Source organism: Sesamum indicum, linkage group LG3, assembly GCF_026168435.1.
Source record: "Sesamum indicum cultivar Baizhima isolate 11 linkage group LG3, ASM2616843v1, whole genome shotgun sequence".
Classification (NCBI taxonomy): Eukaryota; Viridiplantae; Streptophyta; class Magnoliopsida; order Lamiales; family Pedaliaceae; genus Sesamum; species Sesamum indicum.
The window spans coordinates 24,716,610-24,735,803 of NC_142659.1; the positions used below are offsets into that span (position 1 = coordinate 24,716,610).

At 35.4% G+C, this 19,194-nt stretch overlaps 2 protein-coding genes across 2 annotated transcripts; one reads left to right on the forward strand and one right to left on the reverse strand.

Annotated features, from left to right (window-relative positions):
- Positions 1-370: 370 nt before the first annotated feature.
- Positions 371-11,018, reverse strand: LOC105158690 (signal peptide peptidase-like 3). The gene is made up of 14 exons (XM_011075528.3): positions 10,587-11,018; positions 9,858-10,016; positions 8,367-8,478; positions 8,126-8,242; positions 7,107-7,264; positions 6,654-6,827; positions 5,208-5,242; positions 4,959-5,115; positions 4,238-4,291; positions 4,070-4,162; positions 2,661-2,803; positions 2,266-2,336; positions 758-841; positions 371-663 (listed from the first exon to the last, which is right to left on the reverse strand). The coding sequence occupies exons 1-14, from the start codon at positions 10,743-10,745 to the stop codon at positions 563-565; spliced, it is 1,617 nt and encodes a 538-aa protein (XP_011073830.1). The 5' UTR covers positions 10,746-11,018; the 3' UTR covers positions 371-562.
- A 2,168-nt stretch (positions 11,019-13,186) lies between these two features.
- Positions 13,187-19,159, forward strand: LOC105158691 (U3 containing 90S pre-ribosomal complex subunit). The gene is made up of 6 exons (XM_011075529.3): positions 13,187-13,606; positions 14,810-15,005; positions 15,196-15,268; positions 16,449-16,498; positions 16,898-17,011; positions 18,706-19,159. The coding sequence occupies exons 1-6, from the start codon at positions 13,303-13,305 to the stop codon at positions 18,833-18,835; spliced, it is 867 nt and encodes a 288-aa protein (XP_011073831.1). The 5' UTR covers positions 13,187-13,302; the 3' UTR covers positions 18,836-19,159.
- The last annotated feature ends 35 nt before the right edge of the window (positions 19,160-19,194 follow it).

Genomic DNA, 19,194 nt, shown 5'->3' on the forward strand with positions numbered 1-19,194 from the left:
AGAAAAGTAGATCATCGACATTTAGCAAAACAAAGCATGACTGGAAATGCAATCTGATAGATAGCCTGGAGTTTGGAACATGTCACAGTGGAGGGACACGATCACTACCTGCAAATCTACATGCATAAACCAACTTTTCTAGTTCTGGACCAGGATAGATGGCCAACCAATGATATATGCTTCCCATATCAAATAATCGCCCCAAAAGTTTAATCATTTCAATGTACAAATGTCGAGATAGACCTCAATCTCCACTCCAGGATACAATGATCCCTTGTGCTAAACCAAATCTGTTTGCATCGATAAAAGTACAATGGGAACAAATATCAACATTATAGCCAAAGTGCATTGATGTGATAGGGATTAGATGTGAAGAAAACAGTGAGAAAGATATTAATATGAGAAAACAGATGTGCATATACAACTGCCTGTAGGAACAATATATACTTTATAGTCTTATATATGCAAAGTGCAGAACAAAGCTTCCATGATCACCATCAATATAAAAGCCTAAAAATCCATGGCTGTATCTAGGGTCAATGCTGGTAAATTTAGTCATGCATCAAGCTTCTCCAGAAGGAGCAGTGAGTTCTGTTGAGTCAGTGCCATAGCTCCAAAGTTGTTTCAGCTCCCCCCTTATATAACCCAACACGACACAAGTTCCTGAGATTTGCAAAACACATATTAAAACTCAGGGGGGACATAGAAAAAGGAAACAGCTTCTCTGATTGATCAAATAGTGGAAACAAATTCATACCTAGAGTACATGGTACTAGATAGAGGAGGGCGGGTTGACCATGCCCATCCATCAAGTACAGCCCTAAGTACGTAAAAAGTAGGCCTGCAGCAAACATATGAAGCCTTAATATTGGACAGAAAAAGACATGGTTAAAAATACTCATAAGACGCTATAACTTGGGCAATACACAAGTGGGGCTGTGAAAACATTGGTTTGCACACAATGTCTAACATTTCAGTTGTTGCATTATCATGTGTGCATTCAGAGGCTTACAAATCCATATGGGGAAATATGCTAAGGAATTCATTTTTGTTTAAGTTTCATATTTCGTTGCAGTTGCTTAATCTTGAGTTTGGAATATTAATACACAATCCAATAAGGCCCATGGATACATATTCATTGCAGTTGGTATTATCTTGATCGAGGAGACTATTATAGAAATCTTGTCAAATGTATCACCCAGAGAGCTTTGAAGTGAGAACTAGCCAAAATAAAGCTGACATATGTTGGGCAGTTCTACGGTCCATGCTGCCATCACACACAGACTTATAAGATGCAGTTTATATTTATGATCAATTTACATAAAGTGCATGAAGTTAAGACGAGACTATTCAAAGCAGCAAAGCTACTTGAGTCCATGAGTGCCTCCAACATCTGAAGAAGTTGTCAAGTTCCTAAAAGGGAAAAGTGCTATGATACAAATAGATAGAGTGGGACTCACCAAAATTAACGTCAGCTGAATGTAGATGAGCTAAGAACCTCAAGGTAGAGATGTAAGAAACAGAAGAAGGCTAAGGTAACAAATGAGGATACTCATAAGTTGGTTAGGTAGCACCTTTTTGAAGAAAATTTTCCCAGAAAAGTTCGACGCAAAAATGGTGGCGACCAATGAAATGGTAAGCCTAACAGTAAACAGCCCACCTGCCTAACTTCATGTAGACCTAAAGGATCTGCAGCAGTGGTTTAACTTTAGATTGACCCTTGATTGGGCGGAGTGGAAAGAGAGGAGTAATGTAGGCAGGCCTGGTCTATTCATAAGATAAGAGGCTTTGTTAAGTCGAAAGGATTCCAGAAATTAAACAACCCCGTTATTGCAATTTTGCCAACCAGAAATTAATGTTGACTTACCACCTCTAGACAGCTTTTCAGTTGTAAAAAATGGTCAATATATGATACTCCTTCATAGAACTAGCCACAGTCTATACCTTTGCATAACATTATTAAGTTCTGGGTGATTTAACATAAGAGGTTTGATATCCCGATTTAGACAGTTACCATTAGATTTTTGAACATTGTCTTGACCCCTGACTTTGGGTAAAAACATCATTCTTATTCATAAACAATACAGATTTAATAATAAACTAACAAATACACATAGAACACTCCAAGACTATTTAAAAAGTTAACAGATTTAGTCAAACGGTCTGCGTGTCGATCCAGGTCACTGTAAACTGGATACTGTTCAAAATGATTGGAGGCAAAGATATATACAACAGAACACTCAAATGTGCAGCTAATATACTCACCAACTCCATAGCCAATCGTCAACCAAAGAAAGTATCCATGTAGTACTGTCTTCTTATTGGCTTTGTCAAATCTGAAACACACACCGAAAAAAGGGTCTTGATAGTCAAGTAAAACAGCATAAACCATTTAATCATGACACATTTATTCGTCTCCTGGCTCAGATGTATATCCATCATACTAGTACAAGGATTTTTCTGTTAAAGTTTCCATCAATGAATCAATGACATGCAGTTTGTGAATGGATTCGAAAACTAAAACAGGGAAAAATATTGAACTAAGTATCAGTAATATATATGAAACAACAAACAGAAATACAAACGGAAATATTACTCCTATGATATTATCATTGTTCATCAATAGATCATTGAAGGAATGAAGGTTTCCAAGAAAATACCTAAAAGCAAAGGACACCAGCAAACCCGGGAATAGAATATCCCCAAAGCCTATCATGTTATAACCGTAATAAGGATCAGCAAGTCGAGGAACTCTCAGAAGCATGGGGATTGATTCTCCACCGCTTTTATCACCCTCGGCAACCTAATGGCAAGGGAAAAGATCAAGCTGACAAAGCTAATTTAAAATTAATATACAAGAGTAATGCCAATGACGCTTTCCCAAATTTAATCATTTAAGATCATACAAGTCTATTCTACTGAAACAAAGAACTTCAGTTTCCGGGAAGACAATGTAAACTATGCAAAAGATTCATAGGAAAGAAAGCATATGATCTTGACATATCAACTTTTTAAAACCTTTCATGGGCAGAAAAAAGTTGATGTATAACCATTGCGACAAAAATAAACCAACAACAGGTACACCCTATGACATGACTTCTAAGTAGTAGATATACTAATTCCCTTCAATTATTCTTTTTTATTTTTTAGCCAGTTGACCATTGGCATCCAGAAGGAAATTCCAACACCAAATTTGACCTTGATAGTTTCAACCCCAAGTTCTTCAAATTTCTGAACACCTAGCAGCATCAGTTAGAGTTGCAAAAACATGCTAAACGATAAAGTGAAGCAAAATTAAGGAGAGATGGGACATCAGGTGATTATGATCATGAACAAGACTGCAAATGCTGCAGCATTATATACCAATGGACTCATCATTTAGTTTATTACTTAAGTTTTGGCATGTCTAGATCTTAGAGTTGAGTTCAAGACTACCACTACCTCACCCAAAATAATGGACCCTTCAGTCTCTTGATAATATTGTAGACTGAAGAGAATTAGACTGAAAGAGAAACTTCCAGAAAATGTAATTTTAAAAGGTTGCTACCTTGTTAATGCATCCTACCTACATCAGTATACCCACACACACACTAGCTGAACATTTGCTAATGAACAGCAACACTATCTATCTATGGCTTGCTCCAGATTCATCACTAGCGATTCACAAACATCAACCACTAGTTAGGAAGAAGAAGAGGATACGATGTTTCACTTTAGGCATAGACATTTTTCAAATCTCCACCACATGCACCAGGAGGAGTTGCCTACTGCTTTCTTCTTGATTGATATATTTCGGGTAGGAGTCATTCTCGAAACATGGAAGAAAACTCAATATATATAAAATATTATACAAAGTATCGAAATAATATTATATTTTAAACAGAGAAAAGAAGGTCTAAACCAGTATCAACTGAAAATTTTAATAAGGATGTAATTTTCGAGGCTAGCAGCATCCGGAAAATGAAAGCGCCTCTGGAACGCAAAGCATGATAGAAGGAAGGCTTCCATGTGCAAATTAATAGGATCATTACATGAAAGAAAAGAGAGAGATGACCAGTCATAAACTTACTGCAATCATAACACTGTCGTGGAATATAAATGGAGATAGGAAAACCCAGAAGATGTCATATAAGAATGCGCAACATAGAAGTACTGTCGCAACCTAAAATACAACAAAAGTAATCAGATGAAAATAGACATTAGCAATCAAGTCATCAGATATGGTTTATACACATACCTTTATGTTTGGTAATTGAGCCAACTGCAAGACGGTTATCATCATACAAATGCCCTGACATCCACAGACAATATTCAGAAATACATTTTGCAAAACATTGATGTTGCATCGGGTCAGAAATGTTGATAAAAATGTCAGAAGGGTACATAAATGCAAGTGATACAACACAACCAGATAGTTCAAGGGGCCAAAGTACTTGCAGAAGAATCCAAGAGTCAGAAGCAGACCAGACAAGACAACCCCAACATCCCAAAAACATCAATACATAACAAGTTCAGAGGCAGTCACATGATAACAGAGAAATTGCAAGTGCATACAATTGAAAATCTAGAAATTGAGGATTCATATGTACATCACAATGCAGAAATGCATTCAGCAGCCAACATGCATGTAGTAAACATTGACCTAACATAATAAAGAATGTGACTACATTGATATCATCTCATCATTGGTAATTGCATACTAAATGTTAGATATATTAAAATCAAAAACTTCCTGTCAAGTATCAATATCTTCTCTTTTTCATAGAAAATAGACATTATAAGAAAACTATAAGAAAAGCTAGAGTACAAAATTTACTGAATCAGTCATGAATTATCAAGAGAAACTCGATTGAAAGATCAAGGAGGCCATTCGCTTTGTGATGGAAGAATATTTGTTTATGTCAGATGCATAATTCAGAACAGTAATGAAGGGCGGCTAGGTCTATGTGATAGCTTACAAGAATGTCTTGTCCGACCCAAGAGTATGATGACTTCCGCTCAGCTGCCCAAACAATGGCAAAAACCAGACAGAGTATCAAGACAACTAAAGAGAGAATGGAAATCTCCCCTATAATTGGCAGATCCACTGTCTTCTGCCCACAACGCTTGTATTTGCTGCTCAAGAAACAAGAGCAAATAGGTAATGGTTACATGAAAACAATGTATGATATAGCAATACACATTTCAGGAACACAAGTAAAGCATACCTTAAGACCAATGAAACAATACAATTATGCATTCCCTGATAGTCAAAAAGAATGAGTAAGTAGGGCCTAGTATTTGTTCCTATGTAAAGGTATGTCAAAATTTTCAGAGACAAATGCAAGGGGTCACCATAAGCATGCAAACTAAAATAAAAAGATTGACCAATATCAAGAATAAATCTAACAAACTGCTAAGACATTTCCCAGAGATGCTATGCTTGTTACAAGCAAGTCATGGACGGATCAAAATAAGACACTTATTGGAAGAAACAACACTTGACAAGTTGCCTGAGATTTTGTTTTTGTATAATCATTTGAACGTGATCCTATGATACGGTTTGTTCAGAAGGACAAGACAGGAAAAAGAAAAGGCTTATGGAACAGGCAAGAAGTGAAAATCAGAGTAGAGCTAAGGCACGATTTTCAACGCCAACACTCTTCCATAACTTTATGAGATCCACTTCTAACAAAATCCTGGGGTGGAAATGTATCATAGTTTCCAAACAACAGACAAACTTCCAGTGGGTTCCTCATTATTCATGTTTAAATGATACAATGAAATCCTTTTGAAGATTAATCTGTTACTCTTGGACTCCTCACAATCAACTTTCAATCAGTAACTTTGGGAATCCCACAAACGTTGCGACCTGACCAAACAATTCATTTTTAAATCTCTATATGGGAAATTCTTGAGGCACCAGAGTCATATTCTCTTCACATAATTTGATAAAATCTATTCTTGTTTGCAGAGGTTGTCCTTCATCAGGACATAAAATACATATGTACACATGAAGGATGCAACACCCAAGTTACTATTCAATTCCCTTTTGTTCTTCTCAACTTGAAGTATTCGAAGGAAAAGTTCAACCTTTTTATCTCCATTGCAAATTCTTGGCAACCAGAGAAATTAAGTTCCAGATTAAAACATAGCGAATTAGGTAGAGAAGGCTCATTACAGTGATTAATTTTTCAGTAGCAAGTGCCAAGTTGGGAACACAAACACACAAAAACTAAAACAAAGACATGAAACTGGAAGAAAAATTGATCAGTATAAAACATATGAAACTGTCTTTAGCATTTTCTTCAGTTGTCCAATTGTACACTGCAAAAGATTAATTTTCGACTTACCAGTCAATGCAGTTTACAAGGGTAAGAATAAATAGGGTATAAAACTTACATTCTCATGAAGTGATGCATAAATACAGAAAAATAACTAAGCAAAAGGGTATCAATGGCCTCATTTAATTACTTTTAGACTCAGACTCTCAGTTTAGTACAAACAAGCATGTCTATACTCAAATCTTTTTTCTTTTACCTTCTTGGTCTGCTCAAGCTAAAGGCCTGCAATCATCTCGTGAGGGCTCAATCAAATCAAATTATGATTAATGATTGTATGCAACTAGATTATCATTATCTCAAAGTGAACAAGTAATTGGAATGCACATTTACCTCAACACCGCCAATGCAGAAAAGTATGATCAGCAACCAGATGAACCAAGATGACATAAAGAAGTACAGGAGCAGCAGAAAAGTTGATGCCGTTATAACAAAAATTATAGCACTTTTCGCATTAATATGGAGGATTTCCTTCTCTTCCTCATCTTTCACTAGTGCATCATATTCCTAACATGGAAAAAACAGAACAATTAATGCAGCTCTACATTTATCAAAGGGAAAAAGAAATGGACCTCCAATTTCTGAGCATAATGTTACCCATAACAAATAAAGTAACACACAAATTAGAAACTGTAATAGTCTTAATAGGCTTATTCTGGATATAAAGTTAATATAAAACAAACAACTAACATAATGACCTAATTAACAATGAAACTAGAGAACTGCTTTATGGTAGGAATCTTATTGAACAGGAAACACAAACATAAAATATGTTATTCATGGAACCTTTCGTGACAATTGGTTATAGCGTTCATCAGTTTGCTCTGATCCAGTGATTTCTGACCAAAGTGAAGCAGAAACTATCGTCCCAACAGCCATCAGCCACAAAATTATCACTGAGTAGTCTAAAATTGGTCGATCTGGAGAATATAACAGTAGTTCCACTACACCAGAAAACATAGGTCTTAGCCTGTGAGTTTATCAATGAATCATATTTGAACAATATACACAGACACCATCATATGCACAATAATTTTGCAGAATGTCAAAATATCTGGTGAAAAACTTATATGAGTAACAATAGCAAACATGACTGGAAGCTTTCCTGCCTGTTGCCAGATAGATAAAGCATCTCATATTGTGGTTTGTTTATAAAGCATAAGAAATTGACAGCATTTTTTTTCTGGCAAAAGGTATTCTATTTCCTGTTCAGGTAGACTAGATGACAAATCTCTTGCCAATGGTGTAATGTGGAAAAATGTCCATTCCAATGATCAATATATTACTAGTTTACAGATTCACATGCAACAGCCCAATGCTCATCTTTCTTCAGCTTTTATTCTAGCCAGCCAGACACCTAATTCAATTTCTTCATGTGAGAGAATAGAGAAAGAGAATGAGTCTCAAAAAGAACCATTCACAGAAAGAAGTTGCAATAGGGACAGGTTCAGCCAATTAGATCTGTCATTTATCCTTTAAGGCTCTGAATGTCTAAACTATAACCAAAAGGTCAAATGTGTTAATGAATTGGAGAATTCTGGATAGGACATATAAGGAAAGCTGATGCCAATTGAACTTGAAAGCATCACAAGCCACAAATATAAAGTATGAATACATTGTTTAATAAACAAAACAGAACAAATTACCAAAACCGCTCAAACAAAGGCCATCCAACAAAACAAAAAAGAGAGACTAGTGCCAAAGACTTTGATCTCAAAACAGCAATGCGAGAACAATCACAGACAAATATTAACATATGAATTTCAAGTAAACTAGTTTCACCAAATTACATAGAGAGGACTCACCTTTTGCCCCGCCATCCATGGATTTCTTTAATTCCTCCCCTCCTGACTTAGAAATGGTGATAACAGGAATTGTAATGTTCAAATTAGTATCATTCCCACAACCCATCTGCACAAGACCTGTAAACATTCAAGTAGGCGGTATTTAAAGACCAAAATTAGATGCATTGGATCAATACATGAGGCATTAAACAATGGCAGCTATAAGATATTGCATAACATATGCTAGCAGAACTAGAGCTACCTTCCTCGTCATTTATCACCACCAATCCTGCTGCTCCCCCCGCTTGTGCAACTTCGGCCTTAGTTGTAAAGATGCAATCACCTCGTACAGCCAATGCAATAGACCCTGTGAGCTACAAGAGAATAGAGAAGACTGTCCATTGTGCTTGAAAAACTAATGATGATAATGGAGAGAAAATAATGTGGTGGCTCCTAATGAGTTAAGTTTGATCCCCTAAGCTTCAACAGCAGATGCTAACAGGTTAGGAAAATAAACTCCGTGTTTCAAACAACTAGGCATGCAAGGATTGCTCATCCAACTCCAAGTACAATTTTTAATTGAACTTAAAAAATTCTGGCATTTACTATGCCTGATTCATAGTTACGCTGACAAAAGCATTATCGACAGGTGAAGATTGGGGCCTAATTCAGTTTTATCTTTGAATATTAACATAACTTCCTCCACAGAGAGCCAATAAGAAAAATAAACTTCTGGGCACACTTCTAATGTTTATGTTACACTTCCGTACGAGCCCAAAAAATTGAATTTAAACCAAAAAATTCCCAAAAAAAAAGAAGCCTCAATCATCAATACAACTGTGTAAAATCAGAATGGCACAGAACTGAATTGCAAGGAGCCACGAAACTCAATAATTGTCTTCTGCAAGTGTAGTCTTACAGTTCCAAATTTTCAGATAGTACATGTTAAAGTTTCTAATTTACTTGTTCTGGCTGAGGCTGTTCACTTTTTCACCATTCATCTTTTAGTAGTTCAAAAAATAAATCTCGATTACAATCCAACCCAGCCACTGTTCATCTTATCTGTTCCACCAATCTTTCCATTGGATGAAGAAACAAGAACTGAATAAAAGGAAGCAAAAAAAAGATAATCCAGAACTAGGGGCAGAAAACAGGATCCTTGTACTTTCTATTTCATAATTCATAATAGATTCTTTTAATGGCTGTAACTCATGATCTATACCATAATAAGACCTCTTGGGCATAGATTGGTCGAAATCAGAATACACCTGCTATATGCTATTATAACTGGAATAGCAGCAATAAGTAAACCATGCATATCTTAGAACTAGTGTAATCCCCCGAGTCAGTTGAGCACATTAGATGACCAATAAAAGGTACATAATATCTTAATGCCTTTTGCTATAGCTGCAGATAGTGCTCAATCTCTTGGCCCTTTTTCTACACACCCAGTACATTAGAACTTCTATTAATGCTGACACTAAGACTGGGTACCATGAACTATACGACCAGATCAACCAACCTGTTCATCAGATGCCTGTAAGTAAACTCATTACGGGGCTTGGTCAAAAATCAAGTTCAATTTTCAAGGTTTGCTGTGGAAGGTTACCAATACTCAACCAGATAATATTACTTATTTCTTCACTGAGAGTTATAGAGTACAGAGTAGTTGATGCAAACAAAACCCCTAAGGACTAAGAACCACAGAATGTATAACAATGTAACCGGATACGCTTGACAAGCAAAAAAGTACCTTGAAAGAAGAGGGTGAGCAGCTATTTAAGGGTTTTGAAAATGTAACAGGGAATCTGTGACCTTGTTTAGCATCAGCGGGCAATATAGAGCCAAAATCCGCTGTTAACCCACCTATTGGCTTCTTTTCAAGACCATTCACCCACCTCTTGACCTTAACCTGGACAAGCAAAACAAAAGAAATTAGCATATTCTTAACGAGTGGAATTCCTTTTCTGTTTTAGTCCTATCAGCAGTATGGCAATGATCAGTAATTTATTTATTTAGCAACAATTCAGCTCCTTAGAAGCCATAACAAAATCATTGACCTTAGAAAATTAAGAAACAGAAAAGAGTTAAAACAAGTTCTTATAGCATATCATTCGACCCCCTCGAGTAATTTCTACATACATGTATTGACACAAAACAATTATGGCACAAGACAACCGAGCGAGCAAGCACATTACATGCGCTAAACAGTAAGAACCTAAATTTCTTACCAAAGTTTACAAAAAAAGTGCGACTTTCTCAAGCCTAAAGAAACCTCAATGCTTTACAATTCGGTTATTCTTCAATTACATACTAATAAAATAATAATTTAAAAAAAAAAACAAAAACAAAACATAAACTATGCAGAGAATGGAAATAATGCCAATGTAATCAACAACGATCCAGCCAAGAGAAGCACAAAACCAGATAAAAATTAAATAGAGAAATAATATCATTTCAGGACGAAGGTAGAACAGTGTACCAATCGGAAGTCGTTTCTGCAGGCGGCAGATTCACCGCTAGGAGCTGCTCGTGAAACGTCATCTGCAGCGGCGATTGATGACAGGAAAAACAAGAAAAACACCAACTGGAACACAGCGACTAAGCCCAGAGACAAAGGATATGCTGGAGTTGCAGCCATGCTCAAATTTAGGTATTTTGTTTATGTTTAATCGGGCCAAACTATAATGCTTAGCCTCCTGAGATGCTACTGTTCTGTATCATCTCTGGGCAGAGGGCATTGCATCAGTAAAGGTATCAAAGAGATGAAGTCAATGATTACTTGGGAAGATGAATTTGAGAAATTAAGGAGAGGGAAAAGGGGAAGAACAATTGGGGAAAAGTGCTGAAGAGGAAAGAGAGAACTAGCGAACATGGGCAACCCCGCGGTATCGCCGGGGCCCCAACATACCTTTAAGCTCAAGTCGTTATTTTTCTTGTTAATTAAAGTTGTACATATTTGGGGACTATTTAAAAACGCCTAAAATAAACGTTTAGCAATTTATTAATAAAAAAGGTAAATTTGCACTTTGTTTCTCAAGCTTTTCAATCCCTACTTGTTTATTTGTTTTTCTAATTGTTTAGTTTATTTATTTTTTATTTTGTAAAAAATTGGGGTGCAAAGTGCAAACTATCCCATTCATCGGGGTTGTCTGCATTTGACCTTACAATTTTATCGAACTCAAAATCGCCCTTGAATGCGTGTACGCATGCGGATAGAATATTTCATCACTATTCTCGAAAAGTACAAAGTGCGACAAAATCGAAAAATTTGGTAGAAAGGTCAAGGATAAATTGCAAATGACCCCATACGTTTGAGCTGTCTGCATTTTGCTCTAATAAAAATAAGATAAAAAGTATATTTTTTATTTGTAATCTCTTTTTTAAATTGCTTAAATTTAAAAATTTAAAATTATTAACAATTTATCATCAACTTTGGTGACTTATTGATAATATTATAAGGTCTTGTTTATATTTTGAAGAAAATATAGTTCTAATCCAGTTTCTTAGGGGCGGCAGTAATTTAGGTTCAAATTCAATAAAAAATAGTGAATTGGGATAATAATTCTTGAAATATGGCAATATAAGGACCAAAAAAATAAAAAAAAAAATCCTAATTTAGCCAAAATCTAGCACATGATGCACACGTGACGGACCCCCCAATTTTGAGGATTCTCCAAATTTCAACAACTTGGCATAGTCTGTGCTTACATGGCAAGAAAAACACGTCATCCCTACCAACTCACCTTACCAACCCACGTAGGGTAACTGCACAATCTTGTAGACGACATTACATAGACCGACAAGACCAAAGTAATTAATGAACTTTATGTTAGAGCACATAAGAAAAAAGATAATGTATGTAAAGTTGAAATTGGTATCAAATTTATGGTTGTGTTATGAAATTAAGAACGTCGTTTCGAGGTTTTTGGATGCAGATTTTGTAGAAAAAGAAAAGTGGTCTTATGCTGCTCTTAGATTAGTAAAAAATTGTCGAAAAATCTTTTTTTATTATTAATTTTGAATTTTCTAATAGAAAAATGTTACGTTAATTGGTTTACTATCATGGTGCAATTAATTTACATGTATAATATTTATTAAAATGAGCCTTGAAATAATGAACTCTTGTTGCCAATATGTGTTTTTACTAAAATATTTTTAAATAACTTATTTTTGTTTGATAGTAATTTTCCTACTCTTAAGTTTTTATAACTGCATGGGATTGTCTAATATATACCTTTAAACAATATATACAATTCAACTCACCTATAAATAAAATAGTATATATATATATATACACGAATATAAATACACATAAAAAGATATAATTTGACAATAAACAGTAAATTTTATCTCCCAGTAAATAAAACCAAACATACAACACATATTTTAAGTTATCTCAAAAAATAAATCCGAAAAGACACAAATATATTTCTAACATATATATATTTATTTTTATTTTTCTCTCTCTATCTCTAAACACTATGAGAAAAATATAAATCAGTCCACCTCTTAATCCCAAATTGTAGTCTAGAGTGCACTTAACATTAGTTATTTTTTGCTACTTTATCAATACAAATATACATAAAAAATGGACTATATTTAATATACTCTAGGGTTAAATGTGCTTTGCAGAACCGTAATATTTATCTCCTAGGCCTCTTTTTACTTGGTGTGATGGGATTTAAATGGTATAAATAATTTTATAATTATAATTCAACCATAATCAGTTATAGCAGCGGGCTTTAGTTATCAATACCGGGTCGATTCAAAATAAAACAAATGAAAATTTAGAGGTGATTAAATGGAATATTCCAACTAATAACTCAAAGTAAAGATGGTCGGAAGTGAATAAATACAATACTTATTCATACAATTAAATAATTAGACCATATTTAGTTCAAAGGATCTCTTTTTTTTTTAAATTTTTTTTTTTTGTATTTTAAGTTTAATTAAGATTTTCTTAATTGGAAAAAATATATATTAATTATAATAAAATAAAATATAATCACTTTTAAATAATTCAAAATTTATTACATTTAAGTATATTTAGAAATATGGGAAAGGAGGGCATGTGAGCCACCCAAGCGGGCTTATCATGGGAACCCCAAGTCGACGGGCCTTATTCCCAAACTAAAACCTGAGCACTCAGTCAGACAAACCTAGTTGTTAATACAACCACCAGAACCTCCACATCGATGGGCGCGGCCACCGCCAATGCCGGAGCCGCCGCCGCTTCCAAGAAGCAACAGAAGCTGCGGCCGAAGAATTCTATACGTAAGAACAAAACCAAGGACAAGAAGAAAAAGCCCAGTAACAATAAGGTCAAAAGCAATGAAAAGAAGAACGAAACTGGAAAAGCAGCAGCAAAAACCCCGGCCCAAAGGGGAAAAAACGTCGTCCAACGCGCAACTGCTTCTCAGCAGCTCAGTTTTTTTGTCAACCAGTATCAATCTGCCAACGGGGTTCAGCTTTCGTCCCTCGAACTCGATTCCCTCAAAGGTGGTTCTTTCATTTTGTTGCTCTCTCACTTTTTTCAAAACTGTAATTTATGTGTCGTGTTGCATATTGTTTTCAGTTTCTTGGAATAAATGGATTAAGTTCCAGAAATATGTTATCTGATAGTTTTTGTGTCGTTTTTTATGGCCTGTTTCTCTGTCAAATCTGTGCTTTCCCTCTTTTCCTGTCTTCCATTTAGGTGTGATGTCTGAATTTTAGCTGCTCTTATGATATATTGGTGGGCATTTGTTATTTTGAATTTGCATTATGTTTTTTACACCTATTATCACCTGAACCGAAACTAATAGAATATGTATTATCAGTATCTGTTGCTTGTTCTTTGTAATTTAAGCTTAAAAAGGATTGAAGAAATATGAATTTAGGTGTAAGCTAACTTTAAAAACAGCCAAGAGAAAAGAGTTGCTTCTTTTGAGTATTGGCATTTGTCACAACACATGAGAAAAAAAGAATATATGTAAAGAAAAAGATGTCCTTGTGTTCTTCTGTACTCCTTGGTTCGACATGTTTTGTTTCAGTAATCTAACCGTCACTTAGTTCTAGCAATGATATCTTTGAGTATTTGAGTTATTGGATTAGGGAGCCAAGAACAAGGAAAATGCTTTACTAGAGTGATACTGCGCTCATATAGGTATAATGTGAATTTTACAAAGTTATGGAGCATTATAGGTGATGCTCCAAATCTGATGGTTCGATGCTAAGTTCTGATAATTTCGATGAGTCTTGAGGCTAGTAAATTTGAATAATGGTGCTTACTATGAGAAAAGTCTAGAGAACACACGATGAGTAATAACATTTGTCTGTACCATATTTAGTTTGTGCTTGAGTTCATTCATGTTCTGCATTAACTTGAAATGCAAAAGGGTGGTCGTTGGGTTACTTGATTGGGAATGATGTAGCTTTGTGAGTTCGGTCTGGGTAGAATTTGTGTTCTGCCTTAACTTGGACTGCAAAAGGGTCTTTTCCACTCTTACACTTGGTTCGTTGTTGTGGGAGTGATGCGGATTTGTGAGTTCTGTCTGCGTAAAATTTGGTTAATATCTTGCAGAAGACAGTACTTTGATGCAATGCATGCATTCTAAAAGATGCTGATTGATTTCCATTGTCAGTGAAGTTTGCATTTTGTGAATTTGTTGCTGGTTTCCTGGAAGTAGAATTTCCCGCTGACACAATTATGCAAATTAGCAGAAACATGCATTGCTGAGCTGCAGGGTCCAGCAGAAAATATTACTGGCAACTTGGATGAGAATATGAAGGTTGTTTTTGGATCATCGTGGAAACAAGTGCTGTTTGAAAAACATCTTAAGGAGGGGCAAATTGATCCTGGATGTCCTGCACTTCTTGTAATATCTTCATCAGCATTAAGATCATTGGAACTTCTCAGGTTGGTGCTTTCAGTTCTTTGAGCTTTCGTTTGCTATACCAGGCCTTATAGTTGAAGGACATAATTCTGCGTTTTACTCGTGTGAATGAATGTTTATTATTTATCCCCAAGCAATATAATATAATTATGTTCTGTTTATTTATATATAGTTTCTCTTGTACTGGGATTGAGCTGCATATTTTGCTCTCAGGGAACTGCGGTCTTTGACAAAAGAATGCCATGCTGCAAAGCTATTCTCCAAGCATATGAAGATTGAGGAGCAGGTACTGAATCTCATGAATCTTTTGAGTTCAGATTGAGTTGGTATGTTTGAGATAGTTAAGTGCATCAATTTTGGTTGCTCATATCTTGTAACAGCTATGCAGTGTAAATTATGCTAAGCAACTAAATCAAGTCTATTGATTTACTAGAAATTTTCTGACTTAGCTAAAAAGCCTAAAATTCGAAAGAGCGTATATAAGAAAATACGATGCTTGGATGCTGGTGTAATTGATTCAGTGAAGTTATAAATTCCACTTAGTTATATATATGTCATCCATATAATTTCATATGCCTGCATATATACTCTTCCTAAAATATAATATAGCACATAGTATATATTGCATACATATAATGTCCAGGCCAATTGGTTTTTTACAATCCATCGAACCAGTTGGACTAGTCACCTAGTAAATTTTTTAGTTCAACTACCAGTCTGATTTTGGGGAACATTGTTGTTGAGTGGCTTTGGCTGGATGTTATGAAAGAACGCTTTTGTTAATAATATCAATGTAATCTTGATGAGCCTTTCAGGGAAAAACTTCATGTTTTCCATGCCCCACATTGTTCTTTAAAACTTGTGCAAGTGATTGATGAACCAATGTTAGCTCTTTGGATAAAATAGGGGTTGGTATAGTACTTTTGTGAAGGTTACTGAAGAAGTTTATTAAAGCAAGCTAAATTATTGATTTGTAAAAGCAACATGTACTTATATTAAATGCACTCTCATTCCCGGAGAACTTTCAGATTTTTGGGAGGTTTCTCAACTAAGATGTATATTATGGTTTGAGATCTAAAGGAATACATATTAGCTAACCTCTTATAGATTCCATCTTGTCAACAAATGATATTGCATAGTTTTGTGCTGATCTAAATTTGATCACATATTGTTTCATGAATATGGTGATTTTTCTCCTGCTAGGTGGAAATTATATTGTACAAACCACTAGGTTAAAATTAGTATAGGAATTATCTTAATGTATCTAACTATTTCCTTATTTTCTTAGTTTACCTTCAGTAAATAAACAAAATATATTTTGCTAAAGGAACAATGTATGCATGCACTTGCCTCATTATTTTATCTTATATAAATGTCACTAAATCAATTTTCTTGGCACTTATCATCTCTCCCCTTGCATGTTGGTCTCATCTACTCATCTTTGATTTAATCTGTGCTCTCTCCAGGTGTCTATTTTAAAGAATCGTGTTAATATCGCTAGTGGAACACCAAGCAGGTGGGCAGTGCACCATTCATGTTCAAATTATGATACACATCACTACCTCCCTTTTTCTCCTTCCTCTTTGTAACTAATAGAATCTTCACTGTGGCTTGCATTTCAATTAAATTTGGTTCTTTATACTGCTTATAAGTTGAGAGAGCATTCTTGGTCGAATTACAGAACAACTTTGAAGTACTCGAGTTATGCATTTGCTTTAGCCTTGATAATTTCGGCCTAAAGTATTGTATTTACTTTCTGTATTTAAATTCTGAAGTGAAGATATATAAAAAGTTTTTCAGGTATTATCTTTACAAGTTTTAACTTAAGACAAGCTCAAAAGCCAGATATTGGTCTTCATTACTTGTTTAGCCAATATTTTTCTTTGTTTTAAATGAGCGCAACAACCTGTTTCAGGATTAAGAAATTAATCGATATTGAGGCACTGGGTCTGTCTCGATTAGCCGTAATTGTGCTCGACATGCACACAGATGTCAAAGGCTATTCCTTGTTCACTCTTCCTCAAGTCAGGTTTGGCTTCCTTTTCATTAGTTTCAGATTTTTTCTATCTAATGCTGCTTCACAGATATTGAGCTTTCTAGTTAGTATTATGTAGAGATAATGTTAGCAACAAAAATCTTTGCACAACATGTCAAGCGCCTCTCTGTGAAATCTATTGCTGAACAGCAACAATTTGTGATTTGGCAATAAGTTTTCAAGCCTAAAATGGTGAAAGGCACCTCTTGGGACTGTGAGAAGTTGCATCTGCAATTTGGTGGTCTCTGAATCACCATTTGCTGGATTGCAACTCCAAATGTTTATGCTAGAAGAAGAAAGCAAAGAAGACTTGTAAATACCAAATATCAACTAAACATTGTTAACAAGTTCAAGGATATTTTGGTAACTAGGAGATATTAGGTAAATATTCTAATTGTAAGTGATTTGTTTTATTTTGATCAGATTATAGTGTTGGTCTTTTTTTGGGTTCAAAATCAGTTAAGAATTAATTACTAAGTCAACTTTCTAGGCAAGAAGGAAACCTTTCATCAGCATCCCGTTTTAGATGAATCCAAGTACTGTATGTGCCATTTTAATGGTCCGTTAAGTTCCTTCTAAGAGAGATTCTAAGATTTTACTTCAGCTCTAATGAGAGTTAAACTGATTATATTACCCATTCTTCTTGTTCGTCTATTTTTCTTACTTTATTAACCTTTATAACCTTTCCAGCCTTTATAACTGTTTATTGGACAAATTTCAATTACAATTAGAGGACATCCTGCAGCAACCTTAAAATGTGACATGCTTGACTGCAGCCGCAGCAGTGCCCAATTGTGAGATAGTGCAGAGCATATGGGTGCGATCAAAGTCAGAAGGGCTTCTATGATTGCTGCTTAAGCCCTTCTGCCATACATTTAACTGAAATGCTTCACGCTTTAGAAAAAGACCATATGCATATACAACCAGGGTCATTGACAGCCTGTGAACAATAATTATATCAGAGCCGTACATGAATAACATGGATGTGGGCCAGTGGATTAGGAATTCATAGTTTGACTGTGTCTCACAGGGTTGGCTTGTGAGAGCGTAATTATGACACCCTCTGTGACTCCATATGAGGAATTCCTCATCCTTGTAGAGAGATGATTGTGAGATAGTACAGAGCATATGGGTGCGATCAAAGTCGAAGGGCTTCTATGATTGTTGCTTAAGCCCTTCTACCATACATTTAACTGAAATGCTTCACGCTTTAGAAAAAGGCCATATGCATATTCCGACTTCAAAAAGCAGGCTATAGGGTAATCTTTTGGAATTCCCAGTAATTATGTAGACTAAATCTGATCCAAAAGCTATGTAATCTTATTAGGTAAGCCTGATTCTGCATGATTTTCTTTACACGGGATCCTTGTTTTGCTGCATTAATTGATACAATTTGCAACTTATGAAGATGACTTCGACAAGTCTTCTCGTTGATTGTTTGAGTTAGAGATCATATACTTCATCACATAATTTCATCACTCAATCCAGATTTAAGTCAGAGTTGGAATAAGCAGAATCTTGCACTTCTTTGGCATGCACTTTCAAGTTAAGATCTTAGATATTTGACCTGCCTGTTCCTTCTGAATGTGAACGAGGTTTTGGCAAACTTCGCCTATTCTAACAGCTTGATTGCTGTATAAAGATGCCATTTTGCAGTTGTAACTTTTTTCTTGGCACCTATTTGACAGGGATGAGTTTTGGGACTTGTATAGAAGTTATTTTCATCAACCATTGCTCGAAGGCAAGGTACGTATGTGTCTCTACGGTCCAGTACCCACTGATTTAGAGGCAAAGAAGAGCAAGGCTAATGATGACTAAGTGGTGAGACGTCCTGCATAGCAGTTCAAAAACTTTGATGGCTGTGGTTATAGCCTTTCAAATTTGTAGCCAACAAATTTACCGAAAGAGGCTTTGTTTAGACTGCTGAACTGATGTGATGCAGTTGGAGACTGAATAGAACTTGGATAGGTAAACAATACATAATTTGAGGAGAAATACGAGCTGTGTGGCTGTAGTTCTCGAAAATTTTATGTATGTTGCAAAACTGGAACTGCAGTTATGACTGTAAAACAACAGAAAGTGCAGTAGCTGATGTCCAAAAATTGACCTGAATTTAGTAGATTTTACGTGATATTCTTTGAACTTTTGATTCATAGCTTTGATCTTCTATGATTTGG

Coding starts and splice junctions, on each gene's coding strand:
- LOC105158690 (XM_011075528.3), bottom strand. CDS start 10,745: ATGGCTGCAACTCCAGCATATCCTTTGTCTCTGGGCTTAGTCGCTGTG. Junction 10,017..10,586: donor GCAGAAACGACTTCCGATTG/GTACACTGTTCT, acceptor TTGCTTGTCCAG/GTTAAGGTCAAGAGGTGGGT. Junction 7,265..8,125: donor CATGGATGGCGGGGCAAAAG/GTGAGTCCTCTC, acceptor TTTCTGGTGTAG/TGGAACTACTGTTATATTCT.
- LOC105158691 (XM_011075529.3), top strand. CDS start 13,303: ATGGGCGCGGCCACCGCCAATGCCGGAGCCGCCGCCGCTTCCAAGAAG. Junction 13,607..14,809: donor CGAACTCGATTCCCTCAAAG/GTGGTTCTTTCA, acceptor GCAAATTAGCAG/AAACATGCATTGCTGAGCTG. Junction 16,499..16,897: donor GCTAGTGGAACACCAAGCAG/GTGGGCAGTGCA, acceptor AACCTGTTTCAG/GATTAAGAAATTAATCGATA.